Source organism: Gymnoscopelus braueri, assembly GCF_963280865.1.
Source record: "Gymnoscopelus braueri genome assembly, chromosome: 7".
Taxonomy (NCBI): Eukaryota; Metazoa; Chordata; class Actinopteri; order Myctophiformes; family Myctophidae; genus Gymnoscopelus; species Gymnoscopelus braueri.
The window spans coordinates 30,262,776-30,289,342 of NC_137608.1; the positions used below are offsets into that span (position 1 = coordinate 30,262,776).

A 26,567-nucleotide genomic window follows, 5' to 3' on the forward strand; every position below is an offset into this window, starting at 1 on the left:
AAAACAAAACAATAACATCTTAAATGTTCCTTTCTTCACCCCTGAAGGACCAGGACCTTCTCTCTCCTGGCATCATCATCAATAGTGGCCACGGATCGTCCTCTCCAAACCTTGAGGGCAGCCGCCACCTCAGCCGCAGTAACATTGACATCCCGCGCTCCAGTGTAAGCGACGACGGCAGGCGGCAACTGCCCCGCAAGAGAAGCGACTCTTCCACCTATGAACTGGACACCATAAAACAGCACCAGGCCTTCCTAACCAGGTGAGTGTGTTGAGGGGCAGGTCTAAACGGGTGTTTACATACTGTTACACTGATTCAATTCATTTTGTTTGAGGGACAGATAAATTAGGAAGGTTATACACAAGGAGATGTGAATTTGATGTCCTGGCTGTCCTTCCAGCTTGCACTCCAGCGTTCTGCGGAACGACTCCACGTCACGCAGGTCCAGCAGTAGCACCATGCTGGAGGGAGGTGTCCTGGGGAAGTTTGACTTTGAGGTGTCCGACTTCTTCTTGTTCGGCTCTCCCCTGGGCTTGGTACTGGCCTTGCGGAAAACTGTCATTCCAGTGTTGGATGGTAAGTCAACTACGAATTAGTTCTTGAATATTTTGTTTATAGCTCAGAAACCTTCTCCACAGTGTCTTTTCTGTCCACTCCCATGGCTTTTGGTTCTGTGTCTCCCCCTAGTGGCCCTGCTGCGACCGGCCTGCCAACAGGTGTATAACCTGTTCCACCCTGCTGACCCCTCAGCCTCTCGTCTGGAGCCCCTCTTGGAGAAGAAGTTTCACCTCCTACCACCTTTCAATGTGCCTCGCTACCAGCGTTTTCCCCTGGGAGACGGCAACTCAGCTCTACTGGGTGAGTCCTTTCTACTAAAATGTTTAATGTACCGGATACAGGACCCACTCAAACCAATACATTAACGCACTTCATTAGGAATGACAAGAAAGTTTAACTTATACACGACGTGGATGTGTTGCACAGACATAAATGCCTAATACATGCATTTATACTGTTGTTTTTCTTTTATCATTGGTAACTTTAGACCACAACAACTAGAAACTCTAGATTCTGCTTCGCTGTCCTGTTTCCCATGGATGCATGCATTAGGCAAAACCTGTTACCATTGCTGTTTGTTGGTCTTTCCTTCACACATGGAAAAGCCTTCCCACAAAGAAAAATAATGCATTTTTCAAATTTTGTGAAGCAATGTATTCATCTAAATGTGTCCATAGTCCCACTGCTGGTTACTGTTTGTACTTCTCATCATAGTGAAGTGACCCTTAGAGCCTCAGCCTACCCTTTTTATGTCTTTTCATGTTTTAACAGTAAATATATACAGAAAATGTGGCGATACAGTTTCTTTTGGGTTATTATTTTCCATAGTTGACATACTGTAGATATGCTGAATTAGGGACTAATTTGGAGCATCAGGAGGAGATGCATGGCGGTTAACAAACTGTAGAATCATGAAACAAAAAGTGTCTGTATCTGTAATGACTGCAAGCCTTGGTTTTGATTTATTAGATTGTGATAGTTTAATCAAATGAGCTGTCGTTGTATGCCCACGGGTCCACTAAGTGTAACTAATTAAGTTTTAAATATTGATAACGTTTTAAAGGTAAATTCAGGTACATTAATCACTTAATGCAGAACTTATTATGAATAAGAGCTAGCAGTTTAGTGACTTAAACCTAATCCTAATATTAAACCTTAATCCTCTAGTGCTTCACCTGAATGTTAATTTTACACTTAAATGTGCGATAATGCAATATCCAATATTTTAAATTAACACACTTAAGTGCCAAAATTGACTCTTCCCGTTCCATTTGTACACTCTCAGACTTAAAATATCCCTCAGGATTTCAACTCGGCTCTCTTGTCTCACATTCAGTTTTCCTTGTTATTACTACATATGTTTCTGTCTTCCTTGTCTTCTTTTCCTGCCTCTTGGCTTCCTGTCCCCATATCTGCACACCTGACCCCCTATGCCCTAAACCCCTTGATCTCCATCCCCTGTGCCTCTTGCCCCTCCGCCTCCCTCTCTAGTGGAGACGGTCCAGAGCAACGCTCATCTTCTACTCGATAGCGGGCCTCCTCTGTCTCTTCGCTGTCAGGAGACCATCAGCGAGACCTGCATTCCTGTACCTGTGTTAAACTGGCAGGAGAGTTTCCTCAAAGCCACACCCGCCACTCTGGAGTGTGTGTAGCCTCTCCCTTTCACCTGCATCTATCCTCAGTGTCATTGACTGTGTGTATGTGTGTGTGTGTGTGTTCTATGTTGTGTCCATCCAGCACCACTTGTCATATTTGTCTATTGGGGCTTTTCCAATGCATGTTACCAGGCGAGCTCTACTGTACTTAACTCGACTCAACTCAACTTGTCTTTTTTCGGTTTTCCATCTTGGAAAAGTTGTGGATGGTACCTGGTACTTTGTTTGGTATCACCTTCATTGGGGATCCAAGCAAACTGAGGCGATACCAAAAGGTGATGTGATAACACTGCAGACTAATGATTGTTCAGATGGAACGTCACCAGTGGCATTGCTTCATGACGGACTCTCCTATAACTGCATGGAAGCTCCTGATTGTTGTTAATAAACTTTTAAGCTAGCCAATGTAAATGTGAAATGATTAATGTTGATAACTGCATGACCCATTTGTCACCTAAAACATTATCAGAAACTGTTTTTGTTGGACTATAGACGTATAGAGATTAAACAGAGATTGTTTCCAGATAATTTACCATTGTTCTTAAGCGCTCTGCTAAATTGAAGGGGTACTATGTGGGAAATTAAGCACCTGGTACCAAAGCGAGCCGAGTTGAGCCGGGAACCATCTAGTGGAAGATTTTCATGTATCATGCGTCTTACTCTGAGCATTTCCATTGCTGTTGTTATGGCAAACTGAGAATATATACTGTACCTCCAGCAATGATCTGAGGGCGTCACATTTTTCCGAAGGCTGCTATACTCTTGCAGCATTCAGTCCTACAGCTGTGAGCATAGCTAGTTCTGTTCTGTGTAATGACTTCTCATTTGTCAAAGGTAACGACCCAACATGGAAATGTGATGAAAACGTAAGAACCATTAGTTGTTGTGGTGGTCCGTTTCGTTGTTGCCGTCATTCGTTTATATTTGGCGCTAGCATCTGTGATTGTGCTGTGATTTTTAAGCAAGATTTCAGTATGTCTACTTAATCTCCATAATGTCAGAAACGTGTGAAGGCTTGTTCTAACCCTGCCAATACACCCCGATCAGCTCCTTATGTGTTTGCTTCTGATCTTGTGATTATGGTCAAAGGTAATGTGATTATGAACTCTCCAGCAGTTTTTCCTCATGTCGACTAAAGTGAACAGCTGTTACATTACTTAAATGTGCCATTTTCCTCATTCACAAGAGGGAAAAGGTGAAAAAAAGTAACTATAAACAGTCAGTTATGAGTTTTCATTCACTACTTCGTATTTCCATATACACTCAATCTGCTCCAGACATCTGGCTTTGGCCACCAGGTGGTATAACCTTGTGGTTTCACATGCTCTCTGAAAGCATGGCATCTGCTGTTGCATCTCAACCCGTTTCCCCTCATCATTGTCTGCTCCCCTTACCTGTGTCTTTGTCTAATGGGATCTCCTTGTTTCGGCTCAATAGCGGATGTTGTTCAGTCTCATGGTGGTGTCTTCATGGACAGTTCGTACCCCTCCTCCCCCATAACGGGCCCCCTCTCCCGGGGCCAAAGGAGGGCCAGTGAGGCCAGCATTGCCAGCCAGGTCTCAGGAATGGCAGACAGTTACACTGCCACCAACATAGCCAACAGTAAGTGTTGTTGTTACCACCAAAATCTCTCTCTCTTGCCTTCACTCTGAACGCTGATCCTACACTGTAAAATCCTGAGTGTCATTTTAACTTTGAAAGTGTAAAAAATGTAGGTCCATTTGGTTACATTTGTACACTGAGGATAACGCTGAGGATTTTGCTGTGTAATCTCTTTCATTCGATTTCTCGTTCGCTGTCCAATCTGGCCTCTTTATCTATTTTACTCCTCTCTTCTATTGCACTTTTTAACTAACTCTCACTCAACCCCAAACTCTCTGACTCTACACAACCTACACTCTCAACTACACACAACTTACTCTGGAGCAACTTATTTAGCCAGCTACTCAACCATGCGTTCCGCCTACCAACAGTTACCACCTGAGTCATAGTGAGACATTCACTTCAGATGAGTCTTATTTAGCAGAGAGTAGCCTTGCGTGAAGCCCAGAAGCCTAATATATCCCTTGACCGGGAGGTTCCCCTTTCCCTGAAGATGGATATTTGGTTTCCCACGTGGGCCCCAGGTTGTGACATCGAGGGCTCGTCTGGGATCAGGTTTCCCCAGTGGTGGTTCAAAGGTGGGTGAATGTTCCAGAGTAACTATGCCTGAAGAATCCTGCCCGTTTGCATAAACTACTGTAAGTTTCAAACTTAAGTTTGTCCCTTATGCAAAATATTTCATAAGCTCAGTGTTTCATTTAGGAGCATTACATAAATCTTCTTCGGTTGTCTCCTTGCCTCAGGCTTTCATGGTAGTTACTGTCATAATACAGCACATGTTCAATTCAGGCCATGGTTACGCTTCACTCACATCTTTTAATGTTAATGTTGCTCGATACCACTATTCACAGTGTAAGCTAGCTTCTTCAAAATGGACAACAAAGATATAAAGAGAAAGAAAGCCAAACTTAACGGAAGATAAGAATGTAGTTCTCTTCTAAGAATACGGAAATCGCAAGCTAATTATCCAAAGTAATTTAACACAGCCATAATGACCAAGAACAAGAAGAAGTTGTGGCAGGAAGTAACTGACAAAATCAATGCTAAAAATCTTGCTGTGATATTAAACATAGACAAAGTTATGAAGAATTATGAACATATACTGTGACAGCTAGAAGGACACAGCCAAACATTGACATGAGTTGACAAAACTGTTCCTCAAATTAACTTTTAAGAGGCTTTTAAGAGACTATTGGTAATTAAGATTTTCTGAGGAGACTGGCTACTAAGGACCTTTGCATAAGGGAATACTTAAGTAGCTAAGGGCAAACATTTAGAGATCAATGGGCTTTCCATTACAACATCTTAAGCAAATGCATGACGATTCTATGCAACTGGTGGGAGGGTTACCGTTCCCCTTTGACCAAGTGCGGGGTGGGGGGGGTTGTTTGGTTTCCTTTGACGGAGACCCAGGTTCGAATGCAGATGGTTACACATACACAGTATTTAATTGCAAGTGTCAAGACATTGTAATGAAGAGGACTTGAGCTTAGATTCACTTTTCTCTCAATGTCTGTAACTCTTACCCACTGTCTCAATGTAAATGCAATGAACAAGTCCTGCATTTATCTAATGTTTGTAATGCATGTAAACCTGCTTGACTGCATCGTCCACTCCCTATCACAAATGTCCGCCCAAAAGACCAGTTGTGTTTGATGTGAGACTGTCTTTCCAAAGTCACTGCTTTCGTTGCTATTTTACATCTCTTACCATAGTGTTTCAAAATATCATATTTATACACTCTACCAGCATACTCTTCCCCATCCTTTACAGCTCTGAAGTTCATCTCTGAACACTAGTAGCAGCTGTTTGTTTTATTGATTGAAAGCAGAAATACTGTATAATAGCATATTTTTCAAACTGTTTGTCACTGTCATAACTTGGTCATTTTTACCACCATTTATGAATCATATGGTTTGTATCTTTTGTTTTCTTTCCCATAGCACAATCATCCCAAATTAACCAGTCCAAAATGAGCAGCCTTTTATCCCAACTTGCCCTGTCATCCCAACTTGCCCTGTCATCCCAAAGCAAATTCTTCCTGAGAAGCCCTCCTAAGTCCCGTAGAAAAGCAAAGTCTGTCGAGGCCCCTGAATCTCCAGAGCTAGATCTTGGAGACGATCCATTGGCAGAGCTGGAGCCTGAAGCGGAGGCTATTAGTGAAGGTCTTAGACGTTCTCACCAGTTTGAGAGGTGCCTGTCAACTGGATCTGACCTAGTGTCATTGGACTCCCAGGCTGAAGTGGACCAAGGTACTCTTCTAAGGGAGGGAACTTAACTAACTTGGTCTGAGGCTACAATTTCCTCTTCCCACCGCCCTCTTGTACTGTTCATATTATATAAAAATCTATGTCTTGTATGGCTTATTTTCTCCAAAATGTGTCTCTGCTTATAGTTATCGCCTTCACTTCTTTTGCAATGGGTCCTTTACATTCTGTTTAATAATGTAGTGTTCAAGATTTTATCCTCTTCCTCTGACAAAGTTGAAGGTGTCTTCAACTATATAGGCCTAATGGATCTTCTTGTTCCCCTGACAGACATTTCTTTTCAAATCTGCATTCCATCTTCTTTTAAGAGCATACTAACAAAAATAATAATGCTGGTTTGTCACCATTAACATCAATAAATACATTGAAATAGTGGTTCTCAATGGCATTCTAACGGTAACAAGCATATTTTTCCCTCTCATGCTTGGTTATGTTGGCAAATAACGATCGACTAATGACTTGCCTTTTCTCTAGCTGCAGAACTTCTGGGATCTGTGGTGATTGTGGTTTAAGGTGGAAAAACAACCTTAACTTTAAGGTGGTTGAGAATCAAGGGTGTGTCGCATCCGTCCCTCACTTCATGCTCCTCACAGCAGCTCTCCCAGCTTCGTTCTCACGTGTGTGCCCTCTAATCCGCTTGCAGTTGCAGCACGTTGGTGGGGCACTAAGCGAATGGACTTTGCCCTCTACTGCCCTGATGCTCTGCAGGCTTTCCCAACCGTGGCACTCCCTCACCTGTTCCACGCATCTTATTGGGAGTCCACTGATGTGGTGTCTTTCCTGCTGAGACAGGTGCGTCCAGTGCATAATACCTGCGCTGTAAAATCCTGTTAATTTAACTCTGAGTGTGAAAATGGACCCTTTTCATTTGGGTACGTTTTCTCATAGTTAAATTAACACTGCTTATTTGTGACTTGTTGGTGGTCACACCTCTTGGAAATCAGTGGTGTATGATTTAATCTGAACATCTCCTGCAGGTAATGAGACATGAGAACTCCAGCATTCTTGAGCTGGATGGCAAAGAGGTCTCAGAATTCACTCCGTCCAAACCCCGAGAGAAGTGGCTCCGGAAGAGGACCCACGTGAAGATCAGGGTTAGTAAGGGGAAGATCTAAAAAAGTGTATATTACTGCAGCACTGCAATAATGGCCTCAATGTTTATACTTCTGCTGCATGGTGATCGTTTGGTCTGCGAGACAAAATTAGTAGAAATGTTGTTTGTTGGGCGGCTGTGGCTCAGGAGGTAGAGCAGGTCGTCCAATGATCCGTGGGTCGGCGGTTCGAATCCCGGCTCCTCCTGACCACATGTCGAAGTGTCCCTGGGCAAGACACTGAACCCTACATTGCCTCCAATGATTCGGTCGGCGCTCGCTTGCCACCATTGGTGTGTGAATGTGGGAAAAGTGGGGACGCTGGCGTCAACTGTTCGCCGCTCCACCTCCCAATGTCCCCCACCTGTATGAATGAATGAACCATTGTAAAGCGCTTTGAGCACTTGGAAAAGCGCTATAAAAATGCAATTCATTATTATTATTATTATGTTCAATTCTGCACATACATATAGCGTCGCTGTCAGGCAGAAACCTTGTTTTGTCTTTTTATATTTTTTCATAAATGAATGTCCTATTTTATACTTTGTCATATGGCAATATTGCACAAAAGTAGCAAAAATTGCTGATCTACAAACTGACAACGCATCACATAGCGACATGCCCCGGCAATGCCTATAATGAAATGTCCAAAATAAAATAAAAGTGGTTAAGTCTGTCTGTGGGTTTTATGAATATTGAATCAATGAAAAGTATTAATAAGAACTTGTGACCAAGTAATTACTACATAGGATCCACTGGAACACAGATCATTCTTTGAATATCCTGAAATGTAATGGCTTTGTTTTTGGACATGCAAGGTTTCCACCCAACGGCGACAATATTTACTGAATATTTGTACACCTTTGATCCAGAATGTGACGGCCAACCATCGTGTTAATGATGCCGTGTTCATTGAAGAAAACCAGCAGCTTGTGACGGGTCGCTTCATGTATGGGCCCCTGGACATGGTCACTTTGACAGGGGAGAAGGTAAACACTCTTTAATCATTGCCACAACATGGAAAGACACGCATGCCAACGACAACTGGTTGTATGGCTTCAATGGCTTCTTGTGTCACTGTGTACAGGTATAATAAGGATAAGGTAAAGAATAATGAGTTTATTATCCTTAATGTGTTAACCTTATGAGTGTCTACAGAATAAGGATGTATACCTAGCACTACACCCCTGGTCCCATACCTGCAGATAGCTATTTATACATAAGTGAAGCCTGGCACACAACGTCATGGATTGACCATTGTATTAGCACTGCTGGTGCCCATGCTGTTCTGCGATCAGTGTAAATTATTTATGAGACATCTGCGTCTGATCGTGTACCTTTTGATGTTGATAGTCTTCCAGAGTTGACTTGGGTGTATTGTATAACAGTGCCTGCCAAGCTAAACTGAATTGGCCTGATGTAAATTGTAATTCGCTTCCTCACAGTGAAGCCCTCTGTGCTACTGTATGTTTGCAAGCCCAAAGGTTGCAGCTTTTCTTGCCATTTGTTTTACTGGTTTTATGACTCATGGTCTGCTGCCAGATTCTATGTTGCCTGTTACGCTTGTTCCTGTCATCAAGGACAAAGTTGGCATGGTTGGGAATATTGATAAATATAGGCTATATTCTGCTAGATATTGTTGATGTGAATATAGGCTAAGCATGGTACTGATTTATTTGTGTATCTATGCCTTGACAGAAGCATCTGAAAGATATAGAAGACAAACCCTGTTTTAATTTGATTTATTGATGCCTCTATGGCTTGAGTTGATCACCAAAGGTTGTAACTTGTTCTAGGAATCGTGTCAAAGGAGCATGTCTGACAGCTAAATTTGGCAGTTGCAGCAGCATTGTATGTAACGCAAAGGCAAACTGAGCATGCTGATACGCAGTGCACAGCTGAGCAACGCAATAGTATGCAGAAGAGTATGCTGGTTAAAAGGGACCAAAATATGTAGGGACGGTGGATCTGAGATTATTAATTCACAATATGTGAAAAATTCTGATATTAAGGGCAAAAGGGGATCCGGGTCTCAACTTTCCAGATTTGTATCTGTCAGGGTAAGTGCTTTGTGTTTGTAATAAAACAAAATATCTGAGGAAAGCTAACATGTTGGCAAGAAAATTCTAAGAGTCTGTAGACTGAGAATACTGCACTCTATACTGCCCCCTTGTGGGTCAGGTTTAAAAAGGCAAGCATGCAATAGCTTGACAGTGGTAATAGCTTCCTTTTGTGAATATTTGTCTTTGTGTTTTGTTTTGTTTGTGTTGTATGTGTTTGTTTGTTTGTTTTATTGGACTATCAGTCAGTAATAACATTGATGATGATATACTGTGTGTGTTCATATTGTTTGTTTTCCAATCCTGTGCAGATTGATCTTCACATTATGACCCAGCCTCCATCAGGAGAATGGGTGTACTTTGATACAGAGGTGACCAACAGTAGTGGCCGTGTATCCTTTATCATCCCAGAGAGCAAGCGTCTGGGCATTGGAGTCTACCCAATCAAAATGGTTGTCAGGTGAGTTTAGCATCTAACAACTCTTATGTGATGAAAGCATTTTTAATACAGTATATAATCTAAGCCACGTCTGAGCATGGAAAATATAGTACCCCATGCATTAATTCCAAGCAAAAAAATAGGAGACATACTGTATATCGTCGGTGTCCAGGACGAACCAGCTAACTCCATTTTCATCTTTTTTTCATAAACCAACGCTATTGAACACCCTTTACATCTGTGTAAAAAAATCAAAAAATGTGAACCAATGAAAAGTATTAAAAAGCGCCTCGGACAAATACTCCCAACTCCATTGGATCCTCAAACTGTCCGTCAAAAACAAACAACTCCCCCCTCTCCTCTCCAGTGCTGCCTTTTAACAGCATGATCAGAGCGCACTGCGCAGTGAGCGATGAGGAGGAACAACACGTAAACAAGCTCCCCGTAGTCTGTTAAAACTATGCAGTGTACCTGTTTATCAAACTTAGCACTGACGCTAATGTTATGAAAACAAGTCATTATATTTCTAAAATCTATGAAGTGTTTAATGAGGAGAGCAATGTGACAAGAAGAAAGGCGTTCATAGCATTTCTGTCGCCCTAGTTCTACTACCTCTTTGCAGAAGTTATTGTAATATTTAAAGTCCTGTTTATTATTGTAGGCCTATATAATAAGTGTCATGAAGCATCAGGGCATTAATTCACACGTTGTTGTGATGCATTGTGAGCTTGGAGATCCATTGTTAGCTTTTGGGAATTTGTACCCTTTTGAAACCTCTTCCTCAGCAGCGAGTGGAGCTATTGTTGTTTGGACACCTAACTCCATTTCAGCTTGATTTCTGCTCGTCTGAAACTACTAACTCCATTTGCGCTGGATTTGGGTAAAGTGTTGATAATATAATGACACATGCAAGTATCTGACAATATATAAAGTCACTATACCAACTTTGATGAGGCAGTATTGCTTTGTTTTAAAAATATAAGGTTTTCTTCATTTCCTGAAAAACGTATATTTAGTTTTTTCGTTTCCTGAACAATGAGCGTTTTGGAGTTAACAGCTTCGCGCTGGACAGCAGAGATATGTAGATTCAACTGTTCTCTGAGTGCTTTCAAAATGTTTACCAAGAAAGAGCATTATTTAAATTTCCTCTAATTGTACGTTTCTCTGTCTACCTTTCTACTGCATCTCAGGGGAGACCACACTTTTGCAGACAGCTACTTGACAGTTCTTCCACGTGGAACGGAATTTGTGGTATTTAGCATTGATGGCTCCTTTGCTGCCAGTGTGTCCATCATGGGCAGTGACCCCAAAGTGAGGGCTGGAGCTGTGGATGTTGTCAGGTAGCAGTCTCCTTACTTCATGGGAATTGGCCTCACAGATTCAAACATATGTATCTCCCACAGTTATTTCTGTTCTTATTTCCTTATGTATCAACTAGCTCAAGTCAAGTAAAAGCTCTTTGAGACCATAACCGTGATTAATGCCTAAAGATAAACAGCAACTAATTTCACTTCAGACACTGGCAGGACTTGGGCTACTTGATCATCTATGTGACGGGACGTCCAGACATGCAGAAGCAGCGGGTGGTGGCTTGGCTGGCTCAGCATAACTTTCCTCATGGTATCGTCTCCTTCTGTGACGGTCTGGTCCATGACCCTCTGAGACACAAGGCCAACTTCCTCAAAACCCTTACAGAGGTAGGAGCCACAGTGTGTGTGTGTGTGTGTGTGTGTGTGTGTGTGTGTGTGTGTGTGTGTGTGTGTGTGTGTGTGTGTGTGTGTGTGGGTCACTTTTGTTTGCAGGTTTCCTAAGTGCAAAGATCTTGGTGGAAAGAATACAGAACGTGATTTTAGATATGAAATAAAAAATGTGTCTGGCTTATGCCACAGCTTGAATATAACCACATGAGCTAAACTTTTGGCAAGTAGTGTACAAAGTAATTCAACAATTAAAATAATCTTTTCACTGCTGCCAGGCTCACATGAAGATTTTTGCTGGCTACGGTTCAACCAAAGACATCTCGGTCTACACCGCCATTGGCCTTCCTGCCTCCCAAATCTATATTGTTGGAAGACCGTCCAAGAAGATGCAGCATCAGTGCCAGGTACTGCTTACAAATCAAGAAAATAACTCATAACAATTTCAGATCCCATTCGTCAGTCTTTGTAGGAATGTGCAAATACTCTGCTCATAACTCATTCAAGCAAGATAACGTCAATGTGTAAAAGCACTGTGATTTAATTCACTCTTTGGCTTGTCTGGTGTTAAATGCTGGTACTGTAACAAACAGTAATTAATATCCATCATGTGAATGAGCTCTTGTTCTTCTCCCCAGTTCATCACAGAGGGCTACGCAGCCCACTTGTCCCAGTTGGAGTACAACCAGCGCTCTCGGCCATCCAAGTCCAGCAGTGCTCGTATGGTGCTGCGCAAGGGCAGCTTTGGCTTGGGTGCCAACAGCGAGTTCCTGAGGAAGCGTAAGCACCTGTTACGCACAATCTCATCCCAGCCGGCTCCCACCTCCCCCACGGGCAGCAGCCATAACAGGCCGGAGCGCACGCAGAGCCAGTCAGACAGCGAGAGATTCGAACGGGAGCGGCTTGAGCGTGCTCACAGCCAGGGTCACAGCCAAGGATCTGCTCAGCGCAGCATGAGCATCACAGCAAGCTGCTGGGGCCGAAGTAGCAGCACCAAGCTGGAACCAGGAGTTTTCAACCCGAAATGAGGTTGGGGTGAATGAAAGACTTTTGGGAGACTAAAGAGATTCCGAACTGAGAGAGGGATCAAGGAAATAAAGCGGACGGACAGAAAAAATGCACAGAAAGATGATGGAAATGCTGCGCGATTGCACCAGATGTACATTGGCAGGGAAAAAAATAGAAAATACGCGTTGAGAATATTTGGTGCTACAAACCAGTCTTTGTAAAAGCAATGCCATTAATATGCTATACTCCACCAGAAATAGCTATGGGCAGAGGTTATCCTCTTGTTGTCAAGACCATACATGCATTTCAAGAAGTATATTAATTACGTAGGAATACACGCAACATAAGGGTTAGGTAGATATCAAGACTGTTTTTGTTGCATAATACTTAGTATTTATTCATCTGATTCAGAGATAAAAACCTGCATTCTATCATTGTCCTAGAATAGGCTTTTAATTTGGAGCTGGTTTTATACACAAGTATCCCTGTTATGTACAGTTTTAATAGAAAATGGCCAAAGACAGCACATGTTAGGTTTCATAAGGTGACAGTTTTATTGCATACAACATTGTGACTACTCTTACTTATGTGGTCACTTTAAACAAACACAAATACAAACTCAAAACACAACAAAAAAATACAAAATACAGGTAATCTTGTCTATAAATGAACTGTTTCATAGGCTAATATCTGTTTTTATGTGATACTTGCTATGTTTTGCCTGATAGAAGCCTTAAAAGGCAGGTAAACTTGGAAAGAAGGTTTCTTTTCTGGTAAGAGCCTTTTTAAAACATTTATTCAGAATTGTCCTTGAAACAAGGCATTTTTAATTATTTATGTTGATTTGAGGTGAACAATTTTGAGATTTTTAAACTTTTGAGATTTCTACGGCTATCACCAGAGAACCAATCAATGCATTCCAGTTCTACATGTTTCTTAGATTACTCTCAGGCCGAAGAACCATCCTAATATCAAAATGTGAGAAAACAAAATTACCCTTTAAATATAGATACAGTTTGAAGGTTTGTTATGACATTCAATACATAACAAAATTATAATGACCTGCTCTTAGGTTAAATCGTATTACTGTATGGTTTGCTGTATGTGCCAAAGTGAAAAATGTATGATATGTTGTATGTTCAAGGAGAACTGAATCAAATGTCCTTATGTCAATACCTGTCCTGCTCTGAAGACTAACTATATTGTGCAAGTATACTGTAGTGAATGCCTAAAGCCTAATTTATACTTCCTTGTATATAAACAAATAGAACAGATTTTCAACTGAAAAACTTTTTTCACTTGAAAATCTTTTCTTTTCCTAGCAAAATGGTCATATGTCGAAGTATGCATTAGGCTTAATGGGTTTGTATATAATGTTGTATTGCAGTATATGCCCATGGGCACGCCACTTTCAAGTGTCTTTACTCTGGGGAAAAACCACCATCACTTTCAGGATATACTTTTATTATTAGTTATTTAAAAGGGTACATATATATATAAGTTAAAGAGTATATAGATTTGGTGAACAAAATATGTTTTAAGGTTATTTTAGCTATGCTGTGGTTCATTTTAAAGTTTATTTTCTCATAACTTTATTCGCAAGCAGCCAATACGCAGCAAAACTCTTTGCCTGGCACAGTATTTTATTTGTACCACTTTGATCCTTCAAATAACCTGATTTGTATCAATGATATCTTGTGTCATATATTGTGCTTATGATATATTTTCAAAATGTGGGGCATTGCCTCTTGTTATCCTTAAGCTGTAAATGAGGCATTGAATGTGCACATAGGTAGTACTATTTAGGTTAAGATCACTCTTTCTTTGCAGAACCTTCAGTGGAAAGAATCTGCTAAATGTAAATTATGTACAATATCCTTAAAGTAGGTACATAGAGTTCAGATTTACTCCATGCTGTTAATTAATTCTTTCTGAAAGAGATGACAATTCTTGGTTCATTCAATTTATGTACGTTTGTCCTTTTTGGCATTTAAAGCTGTGGATGCAATGGACCAATTGATTTGGGGCTGAAAATGTAATGAAGTGCAATATTACTGCGCTAAGGCTGTCCTCGACTAAAGAAATTCTTACTTGATTCGTTGATTTAGTCTGCAAATCTGTAAAATTGTGTTAGCCACAAAGTAATGAAAATGCCACCCTTTTCAGTTTGGTGAGGTTGAGAACCGTACATTCAAATGTTGGTTTCACAATGGCTACGGGCTATAGAAAATGTCCTATTAGACTGGTAGAATTAAAGGGTTGTATCTAGAGTTTACAAGAGATATGCTCATCATTTAGCAAGAAATAATTAATTCAGCATTGCTGAATACAACTAATTGAATAACAAAGTTTTGGTCGATTAAGGCCAAACTGACAAATGAATTGGTTATTTGACTATCAGGGGACAGCCCTATACTGTGCTGATGCTACCACCACAGAACCACCATTTTGAGAAAATGTCACAATGCACTGACAATCACTGAAACAGGCACATACTTGGTGTAGCTGAAGATGCCATGGTGTACATACATATACATGTGAATATGTATACAGTAAGTGCCCAGAAATTGGTGAGAGATGTGTGACACTGTCAAGTCTGAAAGTAGGAACAGTCAATATGCATACTAAAATCATTATCTGCATTACACATTACCTCTTATCAACATATTTGCTCAAGGGGAGTTAAGAGATTTCAAACTGTTTTCATGGTAATATTTGAATACCTTAGCAGCACCTCATAGGATAAAGTAAGATATAGGCTATAAATACAATCCCCCCGCATTTTGATATTAGGTTTGAAGCGAGATTTGTGTTTAAAATATTACCCTTTATATTTTGTAAGGTTGAAAGGTACTTGAGAATGGGTAGACGATGTGTAAAACAATCACTATTCTAAAGATGACAATTGAGGTGCAGTACCCTTTCGAAGATCTGAACTACCTGGATATAGATATAGATAATCTCCAGAGAATGTATAAATAACCCTGCACAATAATCATTGGAGTTAGGATATTTTCTGATTAGATACCAGGGGCCTTACATTTCCCCTTTTCTGCCTTATATTGAGCATATTACCCTAGGCCTAGACTGAACGCTGCTATTTGGAGTTGACCATGTATGAAAAAGGGTAGAATACGTGCAGGATTTCTGTGTGGAAGTACAGTAGGAAAAGGCCATATTTTCTTATAAGGCTTTGGAATATTAACATTTAAATGAATGGAAATACCAATTGTACAAAACACATCTGTAACAGCTTGAGATACTTTCCCCAACAACATCTCATGCTCTACTCCCCTGTGAAGTGCAAAGCCCTGCTACTGTGTTTGTTGTAAATACAAAACACCTTGGTAAAAGTGGGGAAAATATTTTCATTGTACAGGCTGTATCTTAGTTTTTGGATAATGTAATTTTCTTGTGTTTTTCTGTACAGTGTATAAAGAGAAATATGACAAACAATGATGTAACTTCCTTTTTATTTTTCGGATAAAGCTAGCAAAGTATCATTAATCACGAAATGCTAATAATGGTCTAAAATGTTTTTCTCAGATCAGTCCACAAAAATGCAGATATTTGTATGTGAAAACAATAGGAGGAGATGGAGTAAGTGGTCAATGCATTAGAGCTATTTACAGCAATATAGAAACAAAATAGAAAAAAACTATAACAAATTAAACAAAACCCAAAAAAGAATACAAAGACCCTGAGTCACATTAGGTATTGAATCATGTTTTTTTCTGAACCACTGAAATTCAAATACTTGGATTAACCGAATACACATATGGGGGATACTGTACATACATATGTATGTATGTATTTATGTTGACTAATTTGAACAACTTCAGCTAAAATTCAGGCATCTCAACAATGAAGCGTTATTGAAAATATCCTGAGAAGTTTGTTTTTGGATCAGTGGTTTCTTTTTCTTTGCTTTTTTGGAGAAAGAAGCAAATTTTCCTCACAGTTTTTTGGAACAAGGTGGTATACTGTGTTTCCATCGCAAAGCAATGATAGTGTCTATTGAAGTGGAATGCATCCGTCATCACAGCAAGCACATTGATTAGCTCCATTATTGATGACAAGCACCGCCTTTAGGTATCAGTCCTGGAAAAATGTAGTAACCTAGTCTTCTACCTATTCGTTCCTAGTTTCTTCTGGAAGGCATTTCCATCTCCCTTTGTGGCTTGCTGTAAGAGGAGAGAGAACGTTTTAGATACGAGGTAGAATTCTATTTTCAAGTAGTTCATGTTGCAAATTTCCTTTTCGTTTCCTTACCTTGTTTATGTCTTTGTGTTTTTCTCGACTAACCATCTCCTCAATGATCTCTCCCTCACCTCTCACCAACCTGAAAATTAAAACCAAGAGTCTTGTACTGTAGACACAATAAGGCCTGCACTGTAGAAATGATTCAAATGAATGGTTATTGTAGGTATGACAACGTTTAGTTCTAAAGCCCACAGTATACACGTACAAGTTAGTGTACTATACATTAGGCTCAACATACCTAGTGCGTCCCGTCTCAGGGTCCACAACTCTGCGGATGATGCTCTGCTTGGCCTCGTACTCCTCCTTGGTAATGGGCCTCTTTGTGGAGAGCCTGGCTTTTTGTTCATCTGTCATGACTGTATAACAAAACAAAGATAGAACGTAAAAGTCAAAACAAATGAATTGGCAGTTCAACCCAATAGTAGTTGCTTATGAAAGCCTTTTGATTTGTTTTCAGTGATCAAATCATACCGGGTCCAAGCTCGACTGCGGCTTCATCACTCTGCCACATCTCTAAGAATGACGGAGTCTTTTCAACTGATGAGGTGGTTATTGTGTTTGAAGCCTCTGCTCTCTTCTCCTGCTTCTTCAGTTTCTTCTCTTTCTTCTCCTTTTTCTTCAGCTTCTTGAGCTTTGCCTTTTTCTTCTTGGACTTCTTTTTCTTGCCTTTGCTTTTCTTTCTCTTTACCTTCTTATCACTTGATGATGAAGATGATGATGACGAGGAGGAGGAGGAACTGGATGAGGATGTAGATGAACTTCTGCGTCTCTTCCTTTTTGCTTTAACATCTGCACAACAGATGCACAGTCAGTTGGATCCAGTGATGGAAGAAGTACTCAGATGTTTATTAAGTATCAATACTGCAATGTAGATTTACTCTAGTCTGTTACAAGTAAAAGTCCTGTATTAAAAATGCACTCGACTCAAAGTACAAAAGTATTGGCATCAAAATATACTTAAAGTACCAAAGTAAAAGTACTCATTGTGCAGAATGTCCCAAGTTCAAGATGTATAAATAATCTTTTGAAAACAGACTATCTACGCATTGTGAGCTTGTAGATCGGCTATTTTCAAATAGCCAGACTATAAATAGGGTTTAGTGGCTAATGTAGGTTTTGAAATCATTATAAAAAATGACAAAATAACTAGTAACTAAAGTTTTCATATAATTGTAGTGGAGTAAAAAAGTACCATATCTGCCTCTGAGGTGTAGTGTGGAGTAGAAGTAAAGGTATTGAACATTGTAAATATTAAAGTAAAGTAAAATTACCTCAACATTTTACTTAAGTACAATACTTGAGTAAATGTACTTTGTTACTTTAATACCACTGGGGATCTGTTTACAATCATGTGCTACAGCCAGGGGAGCTCTTTAACCCTAACCCCTGCTGATACCATGCCTAAAACTCATGAAAACAGTTATGTTCATGTATAATAGCTCGGCTCACCACCTTGACTCTTATGTGAACTCTTCTTGGAGGACCTGGGAGGACTGGGACTCCTACTGGAGGAGGAGGACGACGACGATGAAGAAGAGGATGAGGACGACCGTCTCTTTTTCTTCTTTTGGTGTTTCTCTCTCCCGGGTCTGCTGCTGGATTTTTCCGAAAGTTTGTCGCGTGATCTGCTGCGGTCCATTTCTCAGTCAAGAGAAATTATTGCAAGTCCTTAAATTCGTAAAACAGAGACACATGACAGGTCAGACATCAAATTGCACGTTGTGCGTTGTTCATTTAGGCGCTGGAACTCCACCACCGTGTTAGCCTTTTCCGGTTTAAACCAGTGTTGCCAGGTTTTGTGAGAGAAATAAGCAGCCAGGTCTAGGAAAACAAGCCCAAAAGAAGCAATTATATAAGCAGCATGAGCACTTTAAAAACAAAATCGGCTATTTTATACAAGCTCACAACGCGTCGCATTGTAGATCGACCATTTCAGAAAATTCTTTGCAATAAAATGTGGACATTTTGGAATATTTATTTTTTTAACAAACAAATGTTCCCTGGCAGGCTGGCACAAAACAGTTTCGTGAAAGTATTTGAGTACCACTGGTTTAAATAATAACTTCTTTTTTTTGAAGCAAACCTAAATAAGCAAGTACACTTTGGAAACAAGCCCCAAAAAACGCAACCAATTTTTACAAGCAACTTTACAGAACAATAAGCCCAAAGCCGCTTATAATAAGCCGACATGGCAACACTAGTTTAAACGGAAGTGTGCTTTACAGAATTTGTTCCGTATGAATTGCTATGATCATTTAGTTCCTGGTGTACAGTGTCCTTATAAATGTGTATGTATTCTATGTGCAGGTATATATAAATGTATGTACTGTATGTGGTTTATTTCAAATCAGGCTGTACTATGAGTTGCTGGTTGGGTGTACACTGGAATGTTTGTAACTTAGTTTTTTGTTTTAAAATTGATGTGTCTGATAATCCCATGTGGGATGGGTCAAGAAATTGTCCGGACACGGAAATAAAACATTCATTCATTCATTCATTCGACAGGTATACCACACATGCGCACACGCGCGCGCACGCACGCACGCACGCACGCACGCACGCACGCACGCACGCACACACACACACACACACACACACACGCACGCACGCACACGCACACACACACACACACACACACACACACACACACACACACACACACACACACACACACACACACACACACACACACACACACACACACACACACACACACACACACCTGTACAGTACAGTCCAGGTGTGCTTAGGGATTTTAATTCTTCTTCTATACCATACAAAATACTCCCCACTACCAAATTATGTAATAATAGTAATAATAATAATAAGTGCTCTTGTAGTAATGATATTATGTCATTTCAATCTATCTATCAATCTACAACCTTTACTACTTGCAGAGGTAATAATATAACAAGTTATCTGGCGCCGACTGCTGGAGGAACTGAAAACAACCTGCGCGTTCACGTGAACGGGGAGTTCGATTCTGAGGGGAGTGGGGGGGAAATGATACCGGATTTAATTTTGAACCTGGTTTCCTGCTCAAGTGCTGAAATGTTTTACCATTGAGCTAATAGAGCCGGCCTGGTTGCTCAGGGGATACATTGAATGTTGACCATCAGGTGAAAAATGTCAGATCTTCCTTTGTCTAGGTGAGACATGACCTTTGACATGATCTAAATGTCTCAAAGAGCAGGGATACAAAATACAACTACCCCAATTCTAGAAGTTATATTGTATTAACATACTCTACCATACAGATTGGACAAAATTCAAATGTATTCATTAAAAAAGTTACATAGTGAGGCTTCAAAGCATCGATAAAATACATCTGTTAGTCTTGATCCAAGGCTATATCTATACCTATATGCTGTATCAGTGTTTCCCAAACGTTTTGGATCGAGACCCAAAAGTTTCTCAGGGAACCAAACTGGTGAAAATAGCAGATCTTCAAGCTCACATGTCTCAATTGTTGTGAGCTTGTAGATCTGCCATTTTCCCTACTTAAGTGTTTTAATTTATGGATGTTTTTTATTTAAAAGAAAATGCAAATCTTATTTAAAAAGTACCCACTATTTGGGAAACACTACTGTATATAGCCTACTTTACACACACACACACGCACACATTCCTGATATAAGTGTATGTATATATACACACACACACACACACACACACACATTCCTGATATAAGTGTATGTATATATACACACACACACACACGCACACATTCCTGATATAAGTGTATGTATATATATATATATACACACACACACACACACATGCGCCTTTATATTTGCATTGCTCTTACAGTAGTTAAATGTATTTGCTCCCTTCAGCATTCACTTATGCAGAATAGATATCATATGACACGTCCCCAAGTTATTTTCTCCTCTGGTATTCACAGGGCAGTAACAGATCATGTCAACGACAAGGCAGAACTAGGGTAGTATGTGCTATGTCTAAGGCCAAAGGGGAATGAACATGAGTAGAGAAAGTGTTAACAGTGAGTCACTGACCAAGCACAAACGAAAATATGTGAAACAATTCACATTTGCAACATTTATTTCAAAAGATATTTACAAAGGCATTTGTGATTTTTATTTATTTAAAGCTCATATTAATAAATATACTTTTCATAGCCCTAATCCACCTGTATAATGTTAAATAAAAGGGCATAATAGAAGTAACTATCATCCATGCACCTGCATACATTTTTTCTTGCCAACTTTAAATGACAAAACCTCTTCCATGCCTATTCTACTCATGTTTAAAGATTTCATGAATGAGATAAATAAAAAAAGAAAAGTGTTTTGACATGGCAAAAATAAAAGCTGTCTGATGAGAATGCATAGCAAACTGAAAACTGTTAAATGAATATGTAACAGCAGGAGGACAAACTTAAAACGGTTAAATGAATGTGTAACAGCCGGAGTATAATGTAACAGTCAGACATGGCTGGATGTGTTAGGATACAGGAAAGGCGTCAGCACCACAGGACGCAACCTCCAAAAGCGATCATGTTTTCAGTCTGTATCAGTGTGCAAGGGAGCTTGCCAGGTTTCTCTTCGTTAAAAAAAAAAAAGGATGGGGTAAGGGTATGTAGGGGTGGAATGTGTCACTGTTGCAGGAATTGAACATGGCTCATTATGAGGATGCTGCCATGCGGATCCTCTCAGGGGGAAACAGCAGGATGTTCTTAGCAGCTTTGATAGTGTTCTTCATTAGCATTGCCACAGTCATGGGCCCCACACCACCAGGAACTGGGGTAATGAAGCTTGCCTTTTTTCTGACACCTAAAGGTGGGCAGAGAAAAACAAAATTATCATAAGGTGAAATGTGAGAATATAACTGTGGAAATGAGTAACAAAAAACACTTTTATTAAGACCTACCTTCAAAATCCACATCTCCAACTAGTTTGTGTTTGCCAGTGAGTGGATCTAGCACCCTATTTATTCCAACATCAATTACTGCTGCTCCCTCCTTGATCATGTCTGCAGTAATAAGGTTTGGTATTCCTGACAATGCAGAATACACAGTTAGGAGATTTCAATTAGATTTTAATTAAATTAGGGTCGGCCACAGTCAGGTAAATTCTTACAGCAAAGTAAAGTAGACCTGGACAGTAAAAAAAACAACAGAAGACTCCTACCTGCAGCAGCAACAATGATATCAGCAAGTTTTGTGTGCTGGCGGAGCTGCTCCTTTGGAGTGTAACGGTGAGAAATGGTGACTGTGGCATCACCTGTAAAAACAGAACTTAGGTTGAGTATAGATGTGACCAGCTCTCTCTGCCTCTCTCACCTTTTCAAGTATCATAGAAATTTGACCTACCCCCAGGTCTCTCATGGCGTCCATCTGTATGTAGCAACATGGCAATAGGCATGCCAACATTCTTAGAGCGCCCTGCCACCAAAACATTCTTCCCAATAGTAGGAATACCTTTAAAAATAAGGGGGGGGGGGGGGGGGGAGATGATGGTTTTGACAATGCTGCAGGTTTCTGTATAACATTCAATAACATAAACAGACACTCTTTGATTGATTGATTGAATACTGTATTAGTCAAAAACAGCACGTGGTACAGTCAGACATTAAGGCTAAAAGGATAACACAAAAAAAGTCCTGGGGACTTGTTTCCATTGTGGTCCTATGTATTCAATTAATCAACATAGCATAAAAATAACAATAATACATAATACAACAAATACCTGTACGTTTGATAATTTCCCAGACTCCCCAGGGAGTGGCAGGCAGCATGGTGGACTGATCCAGGCACATCCGGCCAACATTCACCACATGGAATCCATCCACATCCTTGCTAGGAGAAACGGCATTACAGACTTGACGCTCGTCGATGTGGTCTGTGAGGAACCAAAACGGAGTTACGGTCAGGAGGAAAGGATGATTTCAGTTAATATGCCACATCCAAGCACATACTGTACATGCATGTATGTTTATCACTGGCTGTAATAGTGTCAGGAACTGGTAAATGACTTAAACAAAGTGAATAGTCAATAAGTCAATAAGAAGGAAATAATTATGTTTGAAAAATAATGTAAGAAAAACTGTCTATGACTATATATAGTTAGGTCGTCAAGGATGTTTGAAACGGACTGCTATTTTTGTATTTAATGTCACAACAACACGCCTGCATTCCCCATCCACTTGGCTGGTACCCGTTTACCTGGCAGAGGTAACTGGACCAGTAGGCCATCTACACGGGGGTCTGTGTTGAGTTTATCGATCAGATACAAAAGTTCCTCTTCACTGATGTCTGAAGGTTTTAGGATGGTCTCACTGCTGATTCCTATGATAGAGGTAAGGGAGAATAGAATTCAACTCAAAAACAAGTATGGCTTGCATGTGCCCGATGCATGTTGTGGGAATTATTGGAGGGCATGGGTCTTTTCTTACCAACATCAGCAGCAGCACGGGTCTTATTCAGGACATAAGAGTGGCTAGCAGGGTTGTCTCCAACTAGGAGTACACTAAGATGGGGTCTCCTGTGGCCAGAAGCGACCCACTGCTCCACATCAGCCCGGGCCTCCTCTCGGATCTGACGTGCTAGTGTCCTTCCTGAGATGACCACTGCCTCCTGCCTGAGAATATAAAAAGAGGCTGTGGTCTGAGGGCTGATTTATACATTTACTTATCAGGAATTCAACATAATTCCTCAGGCTAAATCAATATTAAATACAAACGTGCAGCAGAACAAAATTAAGCTTAAATGTTCAGCTACTGCTAAGCATTACCGTAATTAACAATTCTGTTCCCTAGACATGACAACTGGATGCAGCCATATCACTTGTGTTGTGACCAATTATTCTTCCATCTTATCTTCAGTGTGATGGTGCATGGGAAAAACACATTTTGGGTCGTAGGTGCTCATTTCTATAGTTAGCTTGTTTATCATCATGGCCAAATTTGTTTATTTTTAAATAAAGAATTGGTCAATTGATGTGTACATCAGGCAACACCTTGTTGAATAGGTAGACTTAGGAAATGGAACTAGTTGAGTTAATAGTAGGCTATATAGTGTGTGCTCCTGTCCACACTGATTCTACTGCCATTGATGGATTAATAAATCATCTTTTATGATGATGGCAAAGCACAAACTGGTAAAATAACAGTGAATAGTTAAAAGTAAAAAAAAAAAGCAAAAACAAGGGATGAGATCAGAGTTGTGCTGGCCAATCAAGGGTGGTATACCCACCCACGCCCCCTATAAAATTGCCACTGCCCACTGACCAGTGCCTGTGGCTCCTGGATGTTAGCCATGAACAGTTAAGATGACTAAATATAGTGACATGTAACCAACACCGCTATCACTGTCATTCAAGGAACCTTTTGGCACACCATGCTTTCCACCCAGGGCCAGGACAGTTACAGTATTATGTGTAGACTAAGCAAGCCAATACGCCACTGGTTACTTTCAAAGCCCCGAAATGGACGGCATGTACAGAGAAGAGTAATAACTGAAGAGTAATGAGCCATCAAGAGTGATGTAACCATCCCTTCATTCTTCCATGAGTAATTTAACTCCATAGAAAATCATCCCATGATTCCCATCCACTGACAAAGTATGTCCAGTACAGGGGCCCGTCTACAAGGTTTCAGAGAAATTGTTGAAGCTGTAGGTCTGTCAGGAAATCTACCTGCTTTTCAATCTGCAAGCACACCAAATAATTAACGACCCATATTTGTTGTTTAATAGGGAATTGGGATGATCCATTAGGCAGTCACTCAACAAACCATGAACACGATGACAGGGTGTCTGTCTGGTTGGCATAGAGGAGTAACACTTGCCCACCACCGGCTCAGGTTTAACTGCAGCGCCCCCGGCATGGCCAGGCACTCCAGCCTCCAACCAATACAATTCTTGCACAGATTGTGGAGCGAAGCCGGCAGGGGGATTGTGTCGTTTACATTTATTTGATTCAAAAGTCCTACAGGTACAGCACCCTGACTGCCTGCCTGTTCAGCAGGGAGGCAACTTCTTATGTGGCTGGTTGACCCCATGTGTATCAGAGGAGGGAGTGATAATCTATTCTAGACCCTCCCCAGGCCAACAGTGTTGGCAGGGGGGAATTGGCAACTAGTCTAGAATGTATGCTTTCCACAGGGGACATTTGGACTTGTCATAGTTAGATGGTAATGCAACTTAAAGTAATACATTCGATCTCTTTAGTGTTTCTGTGTGCCAGCATTAACTGCACAGGAGTTGTTAGACAGCAACACCTGGAACATAATAACATTATGGGTATTCATGTTATATAACATGTTATTACTACCATATAATGCATTTACAATACTGCCCACCAACACAATCAATATTGTATTGACCTTCTGCTGTATTTACATCTATGACACCATGAAGTGTTCATTGGGAAAAGGTTGCAGTAATTATATTGTGAAGATAATGTGATACTATGAGATCAGAGTTTAAGTTTCACACACCTGATGATTATGCATTATGATACCTTCTTATTTGCAATTTCTCGTGATCCGTCACTTTTTAAGTGATTAAGTCATATGCACGGCACCCGGCACGGGACACACGAGGTTTGTGATTTTTGCGATGTGCGGAGCATTATCTCATTAGTTTGTTCTCGATCATGAGGAACACGATGCAATCAATGAGTCTCGAATAATAACGGCACGGGATGCTGTACGTTTTGCTTTCTGAACCACAAGTGGTACCCTCAGAAATATACAACTTGATTGATTGAATACTTTATTAGACAGAAATGCAAACAGCAGGAGTACAGTCATACAATTGGTCTAGAAGGATAAACAAAAAAAAGTCCTGAGGACTTGTTTCCATTGAGGTCCCATGCATTCAATTCTACAATTCTGAACTCAATTTCAGTTTCGTATCTTTAGTAAAATTCCTATATTGAGAATAGTTTCAGGACTTAAAGAAAACAATGGTAATATTGAGTGTACACAGCAGCAGCAGCCTGCTATGATCAACAGAGCAGAGAGGACTGAGTAGGGTTTGGTTGGGTCTAGGTGGCCGCCAGAGGCCAGACACCACTGAATGCAAGCACTGTCAGCGATTTCATCAGCCAACCATTCTCAATGTTACCGGCAAACCGCTAGGGGGCGTGAAACACACTATGATATGAACATTGTACACTAATGTCCATCGTTCAAAATTAAACAACTGATACATTACATTGGAGCCGAGGAAACGAGCAGATGTAACGTTAACAAAAAAGGATTATTAATGAGCATTTTATTCTTGCCTGTAGTAATTATTGTTAGGTTAACTGGTGGTGGTGGTGGTGGTGGTGGCGATTCTGGCGAAGCGAGTACAATCAGATCAGATTGATCAACGATCACATTACTGTTATAAGTTGTTAGTTATAGAGCCGCTTACCTGGACGCAGACACGTGCAGTCTACACACTTGAAGTTGGGAGTGTTGGCATAATTTCTGAAGAGCCCTGAGCGTTGCCATTCTGATTATTACCATGGACAAGACAGGAAAAGAACACCGCGTTACAGTAACACGCAGAGAGGGGAGAGCCAAGGGCTGAAAGGGAGCCGAGTGGCTTTATAGACCAGCCCTCCCTGGTTGGCTACGTCATACGCACGGTCGCGTCAACGGCCACACCTCTATAGTCCATCCATAGCATCATAGAGTTATAATATGTATAATATGATATGCATACCTAAAACCTTTAGTAGTATTAAAAAAATTGTATTAAAAAAAAAAAAAAAATGAAAAAATAAAGCCTGATGCGTTAGGTTCAGTGTTGCCATGTCTGCTTTTTATAAGTTACTTTGGGCTTGTTTTTCTGTAAAGTTGCTTGTAAGTATTGGTGGTTGCGGTTTTTTGGGCTTGTTTCTAAAGTGTAGTTGCTTATTTGGGCTTGTTGTTTCCTAATGTTGTGGTTCTCAAATATTTTAGACCCCCAGATT

The 26,567-nt window shown here is 40.5% G+C and overlaps 3 protein-coding genes across 10 annotated transcripts in view; 1 reads left to right on the plus strand and 2 right to left on the minus strand.

Annotated features, from left to right (window-relative positions):
• The window catches only part of LOC308087887 (membrane-associated phosphatidylinositol transfer protein 2-like), a 55,602-nt gene extending 39,589 nt beyond the window's left edge, over window positions 1-16,013 (plus strand). For 5 of the 7 annotated variants that reach the window (XM_080432109.1, XM_080432110.1, XM_080432108.1 and 2 more), the window contains 13 exons: window positions 48-262; window positions 402-577; window positions 689-859; window positions 3,652-3,816; window positions 5,760-6,068; window positions 6,727-6,875; window positions 7,061-7,177; window positions 8,047-8,163; window positions 9,546-9,694; window positions 10,864-11,013; window positions 11,190-11,370; window positions 11,649-11,777; window positions 12,009-16,013. In XM_080432109.1, the coding sequence (XP_080288235.1) occupies window positions 48-262; window positions 402-577; window positions 689-859; window positions 3,652-3,816; window positions 5,760-6,068; window positions 6,727-6,875; window positions 7,061-7,177; window positions 8,047-8,163; window positions 9,546-9,694; window positions 10,864-11,013; window positions 11,190-11,370; window positions 11,649-11,777; window positions 12,009-12,398 (2,418 nt within the window). In that variant the 3' untranslated portion in view covers window positions 12,399-16,013. Of the gene's footprint in view, window positions 1-47; window positions 263-401; window positions 578-688; window positions 860-2,050; window positions 2,204-3,651; window positions 3,817-5,759; window positions 6,069-6,726; window positions 6,876-7,060; window positions 7,178-8,046; window positions 8,164-9,545; window positions 9,695-10,863; window positions 11,014-11,189; window positions 11,371-11,648; window positions 11,778-12,008 lie in introns of all 7 variants that reach the window. The other 2 variants (XM_080432114.1, XM_080432113.1) reach the window with 2 other exon arrangements.
• Window positions 15,843-18,397, minus strand: arl6ip4 (ADP-ribosylation factor-like 6 interacting protein 4). Of its 2 annotated transcripts, none has more exons than XM_080432116.1 (5): window positions 18,100-18,397; window positions 17,113-17,430; window positions 16,880-16,997; window positions 16,651-16,720; window positions 15,843-16,562 (listed from the first exon to the last, which is right to left on the minus strand). In XM_080432116.1, the coding sequence occupies exons 1-5, from the start codon at window positions 18,278-18,280 to the stop codon at window positions 16,506-16,508; spliced, it is 744 nt and encodes a 247-aa protein (XP_080288242.1). In that variant the 5' UTR covers window positions 18,281-18,397; the 3' UTR covers window positions 15,843-16,505. The 2 variants fall into 2 exon arrangements, with proteins under 2 accessions (XP_080288242.1, XP_080288241.1); XM_080432115.1 differs by having other exon boundaries at window positions 18,094-18,397.
• Window positions 18,398-20,673: 2,276 nt separating this feature from the next.
• Window positions 20,674-26,179, minus strand: mthfd2 (methylenetetrahydrofolate dehydrogenase (NADP+ dependent) 2, methenyltetrahydrofolate cyclohydrolase). The gene is made up of 8 exons (XM_080434412.1): window positions 26,024-26,179; window positions 23,056-23,240; window positions 22,826-22,948; window positions 22,350-22,502; window positions 21,974-22,081; window positions 21,792-21,884; window positions 21,532-21,657; window positions 20,674-21,434 (listed from the first exon to the last, which is right to left on the minus strand). Exons 1-8 carry the CDS (start codon window positions 26,116-26,118, stop codon window positions 21,286-21,288), a joined length of 1,032 nt encoding a protein of 343 aa, XP_080290538.1. The 5' UTR covers window positions 26,119-26,179; the 3' UTR covers window positions 20,674-21,285.
• Window positions 26,180-26,567: the final 388 nt, after the last annotated feature.

Excerpts from the sequence above, each read along its gene's own strand:
- mthfd2 (XM_080434412.1), bottom strand. The coding sequence starts at position 26,118 with ATGGTAATAATCAGAATGGCAACGCTCAGGGCTCTTCAGAAATTATGC. Across the intron at positions 22,503-22,825 it reads GGTCCAGTTACCTCTGCCAG|ACCACATCGACGAGCGTCAA; the intron begins GTAAACGGGTAC and ends GGTTCCTCACAG. Across the intron at positions 21,658-21,791 it reads TATCATTGTTGCTGCTGCAG|GAATACCAAACCTTATTACT; the intron begins GTAGGAGTCTTC and ends CTGCATTGTCAG.
- arl6ip4 (XM_080432115.1), bottom strand. The coding sequence starts at position 18,280 with ATGGACCGCAGCAGATCACGCGACAAACTTTCGGAAAAATCCAGCAGC. Across the intron at positions 17,431-18,093 it reads GAGTTCACATAAGAGTCAAG|ATGTTAAAGCAAAAAGGAAG; the intron begins GTGGTGAGCCGA and ends TCTGTTGTGCAG. Across the intron at positions 16,563-16,650 it reads AACACAAAGACATAAACAAG|CAAGCCACAAAGGGAGATGG; the intron begins GTAAGGAAACGA and ends CTCCTCTTACAG.